The sequence below is a fragment of the Sebastes fasciatus genome, chromosome 11 (assembly GCF_043250625.1).
Source record: "Sebastes fasciatus isolate fSebFas1 chromosome 11, fSebFas1.pri, whole genome shotgun sequence".
Taxonomy (NCBI): domain Eukaryota; kingdom Metazoa; phylum Chordata; class Actinopteri; order Perciformes; family Sebastidae; genus Sebastes; species Sebastes fasciatus.
Window position 1 is genome coordinate 16456815 of NC_133805.1, and position 16638 is coordinate 16473452.

The 16638-nt window shown below is 40.7% G+C and overlaps 1 protein-coding gene across 2 annotated transcripts in view; it reads right to left on the reverse strand.

Annotated features, from left to right (window-relative positions):
• Nucleotides 1-15549, reverse strand: part of kcnab1b (potassium voltage-gated channel subfamily A regulatory beta subunit 1b) — a 42505-nt gene extending 26956 nt beyond the window's left edge. Inside the window, exons 1-2 of one of the 2 annotated variants that reach the window (XM_074651187.1) lie at nt 7151-8101; nt 5800-6340 (exon numbers count right to left, since the gene is read on the reverse strand). In XM_074651187.1, the coding sequence (XP_074507288.1) occupies nt 5800-6014 (215 nt within the window). In that variant the 5' untranslated portion in view covers nt 6015-6340; nt 7151-8101. Of the gene's footprint in view, nt 1-5799; nt 6341-7150; nt 8102-15268 lie in introns of those variants that run through there. The other variant, XM_074651188.1, reaches the window with a different exon arrangement.
• Between the last annotated feature and the right edge of the window lie 1089 nt (nt 15550-16638).

The following is a 16638-nucleotide window of genomic DNA, read 5'->3' on the forward strand; positions in this document are numbered from 1 at the left end:
AATAATTGCACTATCTGTTTTTATCATGTTTATTTTTGGTTATAACTTATTTTGTATATTGTATATTAGTAGAATTTCAATTTTTTTATTTTTATTTTATTCTAACGTTTATCTATTCTTTTGTTATTATACTGTTTTGACTTGCACCAACATAACCAAAGCAAATTCCTAGTGTATACCTCTTACACCTGGCAATAAACACGATTCTGATTCTGATTCTGATTCTGATTCTGATTCTGATTCTGATTCTGATTCTGATACTAAGGAGAGATGAGGACGGGTCAGATAGACTTCCTGGGTAAAGTTCATCTGATTATTTGACGTTTTAGCTTTTACAGCGCAGCCGACAAACATGGTTTTGAATTTGAGAGTAAATTTATTCTATTACTGTTATACACTTGCAGCAGTGTTTTTCTTTCACTTTTATCACTTCCAATTATGTTTGTGATTACAGTCTGTTTACAGAGTCCACTTGAGGAGAAAAAGTGAAAAATTGCATTTGCAAGGCAACACTATTATAAAACCATTATGCTCACGGGAAACCGTTTTAGTTGTGACCTTTAATTAAAATGCAAAAATCCATGCAAAACGACCCTGGCGGTTTAACTGAGAGATTGGGCGGATCTTATCCTTGGGGGCTTGTTTGGTCTTTAGGCAGAGTGGGGCTCTATACAGGGCTCCTGTTGTGCAACATCCTGGCTCATATTATTAGAACTACACATCACAGCACAACGGCCGAGACATGAAGTGAAGTAAATGATGTTGGAACATGAAATGAATATATTTTATTGAAGGGTTATGATGACGGAGAGCGCTGCGTACACATTTCACTGCCAAACAGTGTGTCTCTGAGCGAACGCGGCATGATGGGCTCCATGAGTGCAGACACGCATGAAGTCATGCAAACACACACGCATGTATGCACACACACAGGCACCTGCGCATGCACACACACACACACACACACACACACACACTCAAAGTTCACTCCAAAACACAAACATAAACACACGGAGAGCAACGACGAAGCAAATTGGGATTTATGGTGCACCCTGACACGAGCCACAGCTGCAGAATATCTGTTATCTTTCTGTGGACAGGCGGACAGAGGTCGCATCAGTCCTCACAATACAGCTGTTAAAAACTGCAGTGTAATCTTCAATCACACAAGCCCCCCATACACCTTCTCTAAAGCCACTGAATGATTTGTGGTGCAAAGAAAAACGCTGATTTCTTGCTGACTTCCTGCTAAATACGTAAAAAGCATCTGCAGTGTATTCCCCGCCAAACTATTGTAACGAAAGTCCATGACTGAACTGATTAAAGGCCTCAACATTTAATACCAACAAAGTACCTTCCAATTGACAATACTATGCATGTCATCAGTAATTCTTTTTTAAATTTCTGAGATCTGAGCCTTTAGGTGACTAGGGAGAAATGACAGCGTTACACAAAAGTCTGCATCACACCAACAAAACAGGAAGGAAACTCTACATTTTTTTCCAAAACTTTCATTCAGCTCGACTGTGCAACAAGACAAAGTGTAGGATACCATGAAATGAGCAGTATGAATCACATACAGTACCGATTAAAATATCTTTTCTCATTTCTGTTCACTGGTATGCATGAAAATGAAGAAGTCAAACTGAGAAATGTTCAAGTGAAGTCGTACGACTAATATGTATAATAAAATCCTACAGTTTGATTAGAATAATAAAACATAAATGCAGAATATCGATACAGTATCTTGCCAAGCCCGAATTTCTGTTGCAAACACTTTATATAAGGGCTGCACAATTAATCGAATACTAATCGTGATTACGATTTTGGCTTCCCACAATTAAATGAACATGATCAACTAACTGATATATTGATGTTTAAAATGTTCCGCTCATAGAAAACTCTGCTGCATAAATCGAGTGCTTCCTAAACTAACAGCCAGCAACCAGGGAGCGATCGAGATGTTTGGACTTCACTTTTGGGGAGCTGTCATGCAGCTGCGCAAGCCCCCTACGGTGGCTGCCTGTGGCTGCAGTCCGGAGCAGAAGGGTAATATGTTGTATATTACTCATTTTATCCTTCGAAAAAATGAAAATGCACTGAATTCAGGTGACGAAGAACCTTATTTTAAGGCTTATTTTGCTGCAAAAATGTGTTAATTAGCACGAATGTACCACAACGCAAAGCAGTGCTCTGTTGATTTAATTTTTAATACAAAGGTTTGGTACAATATTATTCATTATTTGCTTCTAGGAGATGCACTGTGAATAAGGACGAGTTTATTTTGTTACAAAGATTTGCACAATGGCAGCAATGTAGCACAACATGGAAGTGAAAGCAGTGCTCTGTCTATTAAGTGAAAGTGCAATAAGAATATTTTGTCCCTAATATCAATCGTGATAAATAATGTCAAATATTGATCAAAAATAATCTTGATGAGCATTCTGAACATAATCGTGCAGCCTTATTTGATATGGCTGCTTCATACATTACTCACACTGTCAACACACAGATGTACACACAGCAGAGAGTGCCTCTCTCTCTCTGCTGGCTGCTGATAAGCCCGCTGCATCCGAAGGAACCGACAGAAGGGATTTTTGCATGCCCATCTGCAGCACAGCTCTGAACCAACCAAGGGGAATCTTCCCAAAAACCTCCTCCTGCACTGTCAAAAGGCCTTCTGCTGCCTAATGACCGTTATGAACTTCAATCCAGGCGAACGGGGGCTCCCTACCAGGAACCAGAAATAATCGGCACAATTTGTGAAGCCAGCGACATGTTTTGTTACATCACATATTTTGGCCTGCACGCGTACTTGTTTGTGGGTTTTGTATGTTATTATGAGAGGTCCAACATCATCGGAAGGTTGCAACTCGGGGACACCACCGAACTACATCATACTGTATATCGCCATGACAACTAAAATGCTGCGGATGGTGGTATTATTAGTTTATGCTCACTAGCTCTGCACACTACATCTCATGCTTCAACTTGCTATACGCCTTCAGATGTTCCCGTTGCGGAGCCTCAACGCCACGCTCATCTGATGCACATACGTGCACTCATGTATGTAGTAATGCAATGTGCCAAACGCATACGCCCACGAACACACTCACACACATTCTCTGTATGGAAAAGTGCTTTCATTCGTTATCACACTGAGAAAAACTTCAAAGAGTAGATTTAGTTGAGCCACTTGGCTTCACCTCAAGAGAAAGAGATTCCCTGTCAGATTCAAAACAATACGAGCGTCTACTTAAACCAAACAGCTTTGAGTCAGTGGTTTGGAAAAAGAGGGAGACAGAGATAGAGTACTGGATGAGAGAGAGAGACAGAAATTATGAGACAAACAGCGAGCAGAGAGACAAATGAGATATTTCATCCAACATTTGCTTCTGTGGTGAAAATAGGGGATTTGCTGAAGGCTTGTCGGAAGCTTTACTGCTAACATCCTCCACCTGTTTTTAGAAGGAGCTACAAGAACGAGCAAATCCTCATGTTACAAACCAAAATAAACACATTTTAGAAGCCACACACTTTGCATAACTCCTGCATCAGAGCTGTTTGCAAGTTTTTGTTTCAATTGCTCTCTAAGGAAAAACAGAAGAAACTGTGAAACAAGCATGGGAAAAATGTGGCTTCTTGGTTGGCTGTGACTTTAAAGTATTTAAATGATGGATTTAAAAAATACAATTTCAAAATTAATCTTCTCAGTTAATGGAAAAAAACAACAACTCTTTTGTAAATGCTGAACCAGTTAGCACAATATAGTCACCAGGCTTGTTTGCTGCTGGGGGAACAGATTGAAGTTGGCCATTTCAATGTTGTTATGGAAACGAGATGAGATTGTGTGACAAGCAGACACTTATCGCATTTAGCTGCTCCACATCCAATCTGCAGAGATTCTGCTAATTGCCTCTTTTTTGTGTGAACTGACCCGCATGCCCCAATTTTCTCTTTCATTCACTCTCTAATTCTGTCTTTTCTTTTTGTTCTGTCTTTCATTTCTTCTCTCTAATTCCATCCATTCCCATTATCCAGTTTGCTCTCAGTCTCTCTCTGCGTCTCTCTTGATGCTGACACCGTATGCGATGATGTCACCTTCTCCAGCGTGAGGTGAAAGCTACTATTTTGCTCCTGTGGTCTGGGTTAAGAGCCCACTCACTGAGATAAGAGAGTGTTGTTTACTTTTACTACTACTCCCACACACACACACACACAAACACAAACACACATGCTCGGCTTTACTGTGACACTTTCCGGAGTGTACTCCACGGTGTCGGCCAGTTATTGAGAACTGTATGCGGCGCAGTCGGAGTCTTAAACTGATGCTGGAGGAGTTGAATAAGCTCATGATGAGAGACCTTCAAAATCAAAGTCAGCTGTGTGACAGTGAGGTGTTGTGCTGTAGATGCACAGAATGTATCGGGGAATTTATTTACATATTTCGTTGTTTTTTTATCTATTTTATTGGTGATATTATTTCTATTTCTCGTGTGCATTCAAATTGTTTTACTACCGCTACTCCTACTGATATCTTGTCTATAAAGAATCAGCATTTAGTTAAATTTTCCCATGCTGTACCTTATGATGTCCATACTGTACTGCAGCAGCATCACTTATGCTCCCACATTTGCCTCTAAACTGCAACAATTAATTGATTAGTTGTCAACTATTAAATTAGTCACCAACTATTTTGATAATCGATTAATCGGTTTGAATAATTTTAAAGAAAAAAATTCTCAGATTCCAGCTTCTTAAATGTGAATATTTTCTGGTTTCTTTACTCGTCTGTGACAGTAAACTGAATATCTTTGAGTTGAGGATAAAACAAGACATTTGAGGACGTCATCTTGGGTTTTGGGAAACACTGATCGACATGTTTCTCCATTTTCTGACATTTAATAGACCAGAAAAAGGATTTATGAATCAAGAAAATAATCAACAGATTAATCAAAAATGAAAATAATCGTTAGTTGCAACTCCTCAAAAACCCTCTTTATAAACAGATTTTGTCAGTAACAGCTGTCACAGATGTTCACCACCATCTGTTTGGTCAGATTCATTGTGAGAATGTACATGTTGATGTTACTGCACCGAACTGTGATATGATTTATATGGTCCATTTTATTATCCTATTTTCATGATATTAGTATGGTCATATTTTTGTGACAGCTGTTGGTCATTTCATTATGCGATGGAATGATGTTCCAGGGTATTGTCTATATGCAGTGCCAGGTGTAATCTGTGAGGTCAAAACCAGTCCAGCTTTCAACCAATATGCCTGATTAAAATAAGCATTTCTGCGTGCGTGAAAAAATATGATCTTTTCTGTATTTTTATCGGTCATTACCAAACCAAATATCTTGTCTTTCACTTCAAATCTCACTTGCAAGCAATTAAATTAAGCTCCAAACAACTTAAGTTGTCCCAGATCCTAGTTTTCTATAGAGACACTATTAATTGTGGTTTAATTATATAGAGACGCCAATATTCTGCATTTTATCTTGACGCAAACACACACACACGCACCATCCCACTCATCCCCTGTCACTGCTCATATATCTTCACTGTCAGCTCTCGTCTCATTTTAGGTATCTTGTTTTTCTACCATTTTTCTAACATATTATATTGTGTTGACATTCATATTCAGTTATTATTATTCTTTCTCTCACATTCAGAGGTGTGGCATGTTTTCATAGTATACGCATGGCGGAGGAGAGAAACTAACTAAAACTAAATACACCTCCTCCTCCTCCTTCTACTTTCTCACACAGTCTCCACCATCAGTCTACGTACCGATACTTCATGCCGGTGAGCTTGGCGGTGGACTCCTTGAGGTTGTGGTGGTAGCGGTGGGTGAAGGAGCCCAGGCTGCGAGCTATCAGGGCCACGGTGCGGAAGCGGGCACGGGCCTTGCTGGCTGTGTTGGGGCTGGTGGCGTTCTGCTTGCTGTGCTCGCCGTTACGCGGGGCCTTCAGCCCGTGGTCCGTACATGCAAAGGACACCTGCATGGCTGTTGGCAAAGGCCACTAGAGCTGCTCCGAGACAAACAAGGTTTTGTTTGCGTCCTTAACAGTCCTTTTTTTCTGTCTGTAGATTTTGTCCTTGTTGTTCTTATGTGAAGTTGAAAGTCAGTGGTCCCGGCCAGTTCTGCCTGGAGCTGCTGAATCTCATATGGAAATCACAGGCAGGAATGACGGTAGCATGAGATTGTTCAGTTTCTTTTGAGGGGAAGAATCTCAAGCTGATGTTACGTCAAGATCGCACATAGCAGCAGTGCAGTCCTGGTCAGTGTGTGAGGAGTGGAGACGGGGATCCTGTGCCGGTCTAACTCCACCTGGATATATGAGAGAGAATGGAGATGGAGATGGAGATGGAGATGGAGGGAGAAAGGGTGAAGGAGAAGAAGCACTGAATGAGACGCTTAAAGAGTCGCCCAATTGAGAAGAGCACTTGATAGCATGTGTTGCAGAGGATTAGAGGGGTGAGGGTTAAAGGTGTGAGGGGACGAGGAAAAATGTCCTGCTAAACCAGAATGAAGAAGAAGAAACACCTCTGTAGTTTCTTTTTCCCGCGCTGTTTTCTAACGTCTTGCGCTCACATCTCTAAGCTGCTTCGATGTGGCATATGAAGAATGCCCTAGTTTTTCTTGCATTTCTATCTCATTTTTCTCTTTCTCTTTCTCTGGCTGTCCTGTTCTATCTTCCTCACCTCATCCTATTTAAACTATTGCACACTTTTCCGACTCAAATTGGGTTTCTTGCTCATTTCCGATTAGTCCACTGCTGTTCACAAAGTCTGCCTCTAATTCTTCTTTTAATGCATTTCTCTTCAGGGTGTCTGGAAGGATTTGTCGGGCTGCCAGGAGGAGTTTTGGGTGTCTGGGGAGTGTTTCTCATCCTCCAACCGCGGCTAAGCCTTTTAGTCAAACACCTGGAGAGAGGAGAGTAACACTGTACCACCACACTGGGCTTTCAACACTGTACACACACACATAATCACAGACACCATCTCGAACTCTGTCACACATCTTAAAAAGAAGGTCATGCTTTCACAGAAAAGCAAACGCTTGCAAATCAACACTCTCTTGCAAACATTTGCTTCAACACACAGACAATTAGATCTTTACTGATACAAGTGTTCTTACACTCAGCGAGTCGTCAGCGTTCTCTGAGAAACAAGAGATGAGATTCTTGATTGACGTGTGCCCTCCTGCAACTTTGAGAAGGAATCAAGCGTTGTCACACAGCAAGCAGAGGCCCCCAAAGATCCACATCCCAACAGAAAGCGGGCAGCAGCGTTTCCAGCAGCTGTCCTCAGACCCGGCAAACAGCGTTGTCCCGTCTCCAAAGTCCTTCGAGCAAGTAACACAGCTCTTATGGTCCCCGGCTTTGCAGCAAGAACGCTCTGTTTGATAAAGGGACCGTGGAATGGTAACAAACAAGCGGAGAAGAGGAGGAGGAGGAGGAGGAGGAGGAGGAGGAGGAGAAAGCAGGATGCATGGTACCTCACTTCAGGGAGAAGAGGACAGATGCAGTGAGGAGGCGAGTAGCAGCATGTGTTGAGCGTAGAGGGAGAGCGAGCCAGGCGCTGAATGAGGGAGCGAGACACTGTGTGTAGGCTACTGGCTCTGACTGACTGGCTGAAAGAACTGCAGTGTTTTTCACTATGGCGCCACACACTCACAGAGAGAGAGAGAAAGAGAGGCAGAGGTATATTCTGAATGGAAATCGGGTGAGCCAAGGTTGACGTGAGTTTGTGTGTGTGTTTGTTGACTTCAGGCAGGATGTTAAAGTGGCATATGGTGGCTGATCACAGTAACCTACATCTGAACGCCAGAAGCACGCTTCACTTCATCGGTGACGATTTATGAGGCATTACCCCGTTTTTTGTCGTCTGCCATTACAGTGCATGCCCTCTTTACACATCCAGTAACATTTACAATCATGTAATAACTTCCAATCTGAGACAAATAGCATAACAGCATGCCTGTTTTGTACTGTGAGAAATTACAGGCTATAGTTCATTACAGTCTCAAAGAAGAACCCAGGGAGACCGACGCTGACATCTCAGAGCAGATGTTAAGTGGCACAGTGAAATAAAGCATAAACCAGCGTTCAGGCAGCGCAGCGTCTTACTTTCCTCCCCCACTGAGCAGTAATGTGACAATGCAGGATTTCACGGTTCATTGAACATCCGCGAACCTCGAGGCCAGCACGGTTTTATTTATATCCTTCTGATTGCATTTGATAACAGTGAAAATCTGTTCGGCAGGGCCCCGTCATTTATGATGCCAAAGTTAGCTTCTGGGTCAGTGGGGGGCGGATTTTTATATATGTTGAGAAACTATATGTTGAATGAGATGAAATGTAATGTATCCGAGTTGAGGTTATATGTTTGTACTGTCTTTTCAGGTGCGTGTAATAATTGAAGACAAATATTCCTTAAAAGGGGTAATCCAGGGATTTGCACTTCCACAAAACTGGAAGACTGACAAGTCACGTTTTTAAAAGAAATGTAAAAATTGAAGCAACAGAGGACGAGATATCCTGACTTTTAGTCCCCAATATGGGTCCAAAAATCCTGGATCCTACATTTCCTATAATGCAACTTGATTGAGTCATTTGTTAAACTCTTCTTGTCTGGTAAATTCTTATGTTTATTAAAGGAATAGGGGTATCACAGGGGTACTTGTCCATAGTCAGTGTATGACCTACAGTAGATGACAGTCGGCACGCCCCCAGTTTGGAGAAGCAGGAAGGAGTAAAAGCACAGCAAATCAATGTACTGCTGTGGACGGGGCCGGTAGCAAAACGTATTTTAGCCACCTAAAAGAATCAATATCAGTTTAAGTGTACACTATATTTAGAATAGTTTTGCTGGTTTACCTTGCAGTTGGACAGCTACACAGTCTATGTTTCCGACGGGGAACTTAAGCTGTTATCTGTGCTCTCGCCAAAGCAACCAGCTGTACTGTAGGTCATACACTGACATCAAAACACCCGAACTATCCCTTTAAACTTGAATAACAAATGCTTTCAGTTAAGGATTTGAAGTCTCATAGCCCAACCTGACATCATCAGGGTTATTTTACAGACTTTGGAAAGCTCCCTCCAGAGCCACAAAAGACATTATACAACTAAACAACTGTTTTCGCAGGCCCAGATGCTCTCCCATTGACAAGTAAACTGATGTTGATGTGTAAAAGTGCACCTTTAAATCACACAACCTTTTGAAAAAAAGCTAAAAAAGAACTGCACACTGTGCTGCCATTATCTCTACATCTTCTACAGCCTCCTCGCCTGCAGGCAAACCTTGTTTTGGCTTGATCATATACTGCAACGCTCTGGAGAGGTAACTGCGCAGTTGGATAAAGTTGCAAACATCCCTCTAATGTCACCAGCACCTCCAAGGCTACATTTTTCCTCCCTGTCGATCCCATTTAAAAGTGTGTCAGTCAAAAGCGTCAACTAGAACTGTTACACTCTCGGCTGAAATCCCCAACGGGCGATAACGCCGTTACCCTGAGGCAAACCACTCTGCTTTAATTGCTCCAGTAAGAACCTATAATTGAGTTCTGAAACTCTGTTGCTAAGACACAAACCTCCATATGGCGAATACGCACATTTTGAAATAGATGAGCCATGACGCTGCACTGAGGAGTCTGATAAATACCTCTAACATAACCTTGGATTTCCCACAGTGTGAGCATCTGTCAGCTTGATAGCACTCCAACATGCTGCATCATCTATCTATGCAGTGATTTTCTTTCCCTACAATAGCCACTCTCTGCAACATTACATTCATGTCCCACAATTACAGCTCTCTAAACAGTCTGCTGCTGGACAGATGAAAGATTTTAGTGCTGCACATTTTATCCTCGTGTTCAAAAGGCTACAGTATGCCATGTCTAATAGGTAGTTGTCCTTATCAGCACTAACCTCCTGTTGCGTAAATGAGAGATGATAAGGGGGAGAACCTTTCCAAGCTGCCTGTGACGTCACTGCTGCAGCAGTCCCAATCTCTTTTCTTTCTATGTATTTTCCTCTGCATTCACTCAAATCTTCTGTCCGTCTCTCATCCCCCCCTCTCCCATCTGTCCTCGCTAAAATCTCAATTTAACACAGCACACTCCCTCTCTCCAATTCCATAGTCTTTCCCCCCTATACTGCAGATTAGACCGGCAGCGCAAGTGATTGGGATTCACTGCGCGTGCAACACCACAGAGGAAGAATTGGTAGTTTAATCTGCCCTAATAGGGTGGTACCAACTCTGTGCAGACACAATGGTCACAGTTATTAAGCGCTACAGATTTCACTCCAGGCCAGCAAACATGCATGAAATATTGATGAAGAAGCTTGACTCTAAATCCGATAGGAAGGAACAAGAAGGATGCAACTTCATCATCACCATCCGTCACCAAGAGCACCAATCTTTTCATCTACTTATACTATCATGTCATCCTCATCATCACCCACTATTTCCATTATGACATTTCTCATCATCAGCATCATTATCAACTTCTTCTGCCATGACCTCATCTCAGTTTTTGAAACCACTGGTGACACTGATTAATGCTGACATCTGTATTGTAACAGCCCCTACAGAAGCCTAGTGACCTTATGCGTCTGCCCAGCAGGCATGTGGCTTCATAGCGGGGATATTGAATGACAGAGGGAAGCGGATGCAGATTTATTTATTCTCTAATGGTGAAGCACTCAGTGGTCCATAGATTTAGTATTGATGAAATGTTTATGTACCTGCAGAATTTAAATTTTTCAGCAATAAATGTAGTCAATTGAAACAATAAATTCCTCAATGTGTGTGCTATATTGCCCAAGAAAGCTGAGTTTTCCTGCTCACGGAGCCGTACCAGCAGTGCCTATATATGTACTAGGATGCATTGCACTGGATGCAGGAAGAACAACAGATATTGCAGCCACAAACTCAGCTTTCTCGTTAGGGTTGCCAACTATCTGGTATTAAAGGGACTATTTGTAACTTTCAGAAATGCTTCTTAACAGCGACACCTGTGGCCGTGAAATCAACGAAAGTCAGCGCTTGCTCGCTCTAAATATACCTGAACGAGCATCGCTCAGAACAGTGAGGCGACACACGTCAGCTAAAACCACAATATCACTCTATATTTCAGCTGCTTGGCAGTAATGTTAGCTGACCAGACGAAGGTCTCTCCATGAACATGATTTAGATCTGATCCTAGTGTTGGCTTTTCCTGCCTAAGTGCAGGCTGAGGCAGCGGAGCTCTGCAGCGTGTCTCCTCTGCTCTCTCCGCCCGCAGCCGGAGAGAGCAGAGGAGACACCGGCACCCAGTCGGTAACGAGAGGATAACGTAACTCTCTGAAGAGCTCTGACACTTCACAAGACACGGAAAACCTCTGTTGGTCTGGAGGAGCTGCAGCATTTATTTCTGCACAAACGTCCCCTGTGCATTCACTAGATATTCTCAGAGCTAAACTAACTCTTCTGCAGTGTGTAGTGAACGCGCGTTCACGTCTAGAGGTGGAGAGAGCTGAGCTGTCTGAGTGAAGGCGAGCAGACAGAGGAGGAGGGTACAGCGGCTACACGCGAACGCGCATATGCGAGCGCGCATGTGTGACGACCCGCTACAGTTATGCGCGTACAAAGTTACAAATAGTCCCTTTAACAAGGAAAGACTGTTTGTGATGTTCAAATGTTTTTAATAAAAGAGTGCGTGTTGAATTACATGGGATTTATTGTTGTTGTTTTTGTTTTTTCTACCGAGGTATCGAATTGGTATCGAGAATCGTGGAAATTCACTGTTATTGGTATCGACTACTAGATTTCTGGTATCGGGACATCCCTAATGTACAAGTCAGATAAATCAATCAGTAAGGTTATTAGTATAGTCATAGTTAAAAAAAAAAAAAAAAAAAAAGGGTTACTGTTAAATAAATAGTTTGACATTTTGGGAAATTAAAGTTAGATGATAACATTGAAACCACTCTCCTGTCTGTGTGCTAATGTGAAGCTAGAGCTAGCAGGCAATTAGCTTAGCTAAGCATAACGACCGTAACTAGGGAGCTAATTAGCCTAGCTCTGTCCCAACTGAACTAATGTAAAGACAACGACCCATGTTAAACCACAACTCGTCACTCTTTACACTTTGTGCATAAACATACAACAGTAGCTATGTTAAATGGTATATAAAGATAGTGGAGTGATGTCTAACCTTACCTGGGCAGAGAATGAAGTTGGCAAGGTGTGATGACGTCATTCTGCATAATAATGAGCCGTGTGCTTGGAGAGTGTATTTTTTGGAGTAATGGGCCTAGAGAACAATTTTCTATTTTTATATTATATATAACTGGATAACTGGATAACTTGCACAATGGGCTTTGAGTCCAATGGGACATTTTTCTGACTATTAGGCTCTCGGAATAATGGACCAATGGGAACAATTGGCAGTTCCCACACTGGCTAACTTCTGCTTGACTGTCCAAAGGCCAAGTCATTTGTTTTTATCCATAATCACAAAAATGTAAGAAAAAAAAAAAAAACAGCAAGAAATTCATATCCCTTTAATTCCTTGGCTTTTGGCTCGTGCATGAGAATTGACTATTTTAATCCTTTTCCCTTTCCTATTGGTCTTAACGCTTTTATTATTTTAATGTCCTGTTGGTTTTAAGTTGGTCTTGGTGTTTTATTGTGTTGTTTTTATGTTTTTTATGTATAATTGTACAGCACTTTGGTCAACTTTTGTTGTTTTTAAATGGGCTTTATAAATAAATTTGGATTGGATTGGATTGGATATCCCAATCAATTATGATATGGTCTAGCACAGGGGTACCCAAAGTCCCAGGGGTCCTTGTATATAGGTTCCAGGGGGTCCCCAGCAAAAAGGGGAATCATTTATTTTCAGTAACACAGTGACATAATGTGTGACTGTTTTGGTCATGAGTTTCAAATACTTTATGTAATAAAACATCTAAAAGCAAACAGCCTATCAGATGGTGGATCCTGGGACAAAATCTTATCAAATGGGGTCCAATTTGCGTACGATTTTGGGGTCTTTGACATGAAAAAGTTTAGGAGCCACTGGTCTCCCTTACAAAAAAGAAGTTTATTCAGTTGTGCAATTAGTATACTTCTTTTAAACTTAAAATAATAGAGTATGCTTTCAGTTTACTTTTTATGTACTTATCCAACATATAGTTAATTAACAAGATTATACTTAAGTACTTGGCTTATACTTACAAGTATACAGAAGTATAAGTATATTTGGCTAAGTACTACAAGTTCACTTAAATAAAACTTACAAGTATATTAAAAAATATCAAACTAGTAGTTTACTGAGAGTATACTTTAAGGTGCACTTTCATAAACTAAAAAGTGGGCTACAAGTGTATAACTAGTAAACTAACAGTATAAGTTCACTTGTTTTATAGTTCATATTATAGTTGCAGAACAAAATACAACTTGGATGTAAACTAGTTGTGTACTTAAAGTTTACCACTCCTAAAGTATACTTAAAAGTATACTTTTATAAACTAAAAAGTGGGACCAAGGAGTATTGAAGTAGTACACTTACTACTAGTACATTGGTATTAGTATACTTATTACATAAAGTAAACTTGGGATTATACTTGAAATATACTTTTCTATTTCATCAAAATAAACTTGAAGTATACTTCTTTTTTGTAAGGGCTAGCAGGTAATTAACCCCTGTAACCACAACTTGTGGTTTTTACACTTTGTTTTTTAGATGAAACAACTAATATTGTAAATATAACACATTCATTAGAAATATTGAGAGGTGCAGTTAGCAGATTTCTTTTGGTAACTTATTTGAGCTGTTTCCCCGCTCCCATGGCTTCTTGTCTTTACGCTAAATTAAGCTTCTTATTTAGCCTACCAGCATGAAAAAATTATGATTCCTCTCATCTAACTCTCGGCAAGAAAAAAGTGTATTTTCTTAAATGCAAATATATTCTTTAAACAAGTCACTTTTTTGTTTATAGATGCCAATTAACACATTGAAAAATAATAATTTCATGCTTGATGTTACATTCAGTCAAGGTAGAATCTGCCTGTCGCAGTCTTATTTTTGAATTATTATTCTTTACACATCCACAATTATATCTGTTATTAGGTAGAAAGAAGATTTGGTATCATACAATACTGTGAGTGTGAACCCTGAAAGAGAAAAAGATTGCACTAATTTACCATCCATCCCACATCCTGAAAATGATCACGTTGCAGAAACTGTCAACAAAAAAAAGGAGGTAATTTCCTATAATGATCTTTATATGATCATCACTGCTGAAAGCTCACTTTCTTTCTGCTATGACAATCAACTCGAACATTAGCCCTACACTTCATTACTTATTCAAATCCTCAGTCTTTCCACGGTACTGAAACCTGCCGAAGCCACTGATGACACAGCAGCATGTCTGATGGTGGCCTCATGTGCCTTGCACGTCGAGTCTAATTGCGGATGGGAATTAGTGCTGGGTCTCGCTGTGCTAAGAAGGACTCTTCCTTATCAGGAGATGATGAAAGCATTAGGTATTTAACAGGACAGGGACCCCGCTGAGCAGAGTTAAACTGTAATCCTCACTCCCAGTGGTTTAGAAATGACACAAATTGGAGTAAATTGACAAACAGGCTGCTGTTTACCCTGACTGGGCTCAAACTAAATTCACATTTACCCTTGAACAGACCAAAAGAAGTTCATTCAGCAGAACCAACAAGCCAAAATGACACTCTTTATCACTATATCAGCAGCATGGCCTGAATTTATGGTATTTATCTAGCCATAGATAAATGCCATTTATTAGCAGCGTTCAGTTTTTATGCACCAAATATTTGGAACAAGCTCCCAGAAAACTGCAGGACCGCTCCAACTCTGAGTTCTTTTAAAACAAAGCTTAAAACTTTCCTGTTTGCTACTGCCTTTTATTAAACCAAATAATGATCTTATACTGCACTAGAGCTTTTACTCTTGTGTGTTATACTCTATTTTAGCTTCTATCCTAGCTTTTATTTTTAGCTTGTTTTTATTTTTTATTTTCTAATCTTTAATGTTTTTATAACTGTTTTAATTATGTCTTAATGTTCTTTTGCACTTTGTCGCAATGTTCTTGAATGTTTATGTAAAGCACTTTGAATTGCCCTGTTGCTGAAATGGGCTATACAAATAAAGCTGCCTTGCCTTGCCTTGCCTTATCTGAATGTACTGAACCTATTAAGAGCATGCATCCTCATGCATCTTCAGATATCCTACCTGTACACCATGCTGGCTTTAGGTTGGACCGATGCCTGAAAGAAATGCACATGAAGAAGATCCTCCAAACCCTTCTGCTCTCGAGGTCTGCAGGCTTCGAAGCTTCCTGGAAGGCAGCTGGTGGGGCTTGAGGGGTGCACCCTGGTTCCTGCCCCAAGCCTCTGATGGATAGAACTGGGGAAGCGATCCAGCCTAGGCCCCCCTCTCTGCCTGGGAACGGGGACCTCAGTGCAGGCTGCCTTGAGATACATCTTTGGATAAACCTCGTCTCCCACAGGGCTGTTGGGACACTTTCTTTAGTTAGCAAATCCTTTTCAATATATTTAGTCATCGTGTGTGTGGAGAGAATGTGGCCTAAAAACATCTCCATGTAAGCACAATGCAATGCTGGTCATGCGGGACCACAGAGTTTTTTGTCTACTAGGGCCAACAGGGTGATTTAGAGTAATACCCTGACACATTTTCCACAGATATATCAAACAAAGCATAGACAAAGCAAAGACAGCCGGACAAACAGACACACGCATCGAATTAACACACTAACAGCATCTCACATCTCTCTGTGCCATACCTGTGATGTCAACTTTATTCTTAGATGATTGACAGATTAAAAGACAAAGGCGGCTTTTGTTTGAGCTCCTGGTGGCTCCGGGGAGAGAAGCCTGCTTGTCTGTAGAAGTATAAGCCCCAACAAAGCCAGGGGGGGGATATTTCTGTCAACTTGTACTCGTCAGAAATATTTTCTTGATATATCTGTTGTAGCCTACAGCCAATTCAAATTGCAGCTGAAAGGAAAGCCTGGTCCATCTAGTCTGCTTTTCCTTATAGCAAATACTTACATGGTGACAGAAACAAAAATGCAGCCAGGTATGTGAACATGTTTATTGATTGTGAATACACAATCCTTTTTTAGAGGAGACTTCACATATGAAAAGAAAACTTAATGTGTAGCCTACTACCACCAACACAATGAGCCAGGTAGCGAGTAATAAGAATACACTGAGTATCCAACTGACCACAAGTGTTGGGAGTTGTAAATATCCCCAGTATTAAATGACTTTTGCTATGTATTTTAGACATTAAAATGAGACACATCACTTTTGAAAAAAGAGATGGCACACTCGTCCTCTTTTGCTGGCTTATTTGGTCTGATATGACCAGTAGCTTATAGTAGCTAATGTTATAATGTCGCTGTGTAACATTACTTGATCAGATCACAGATTTTATGATCCTACTTTATTTGTGCTACTGTTAAGCTATGATCTCATAGATCTGCAAGTTTGAGCATTTTAGCAGATTAAAATCAAGGCTTTCTATGAATATGAATTGTTCTATTTTATCTGCTAAACAGATCTCTTATTGATAGATTA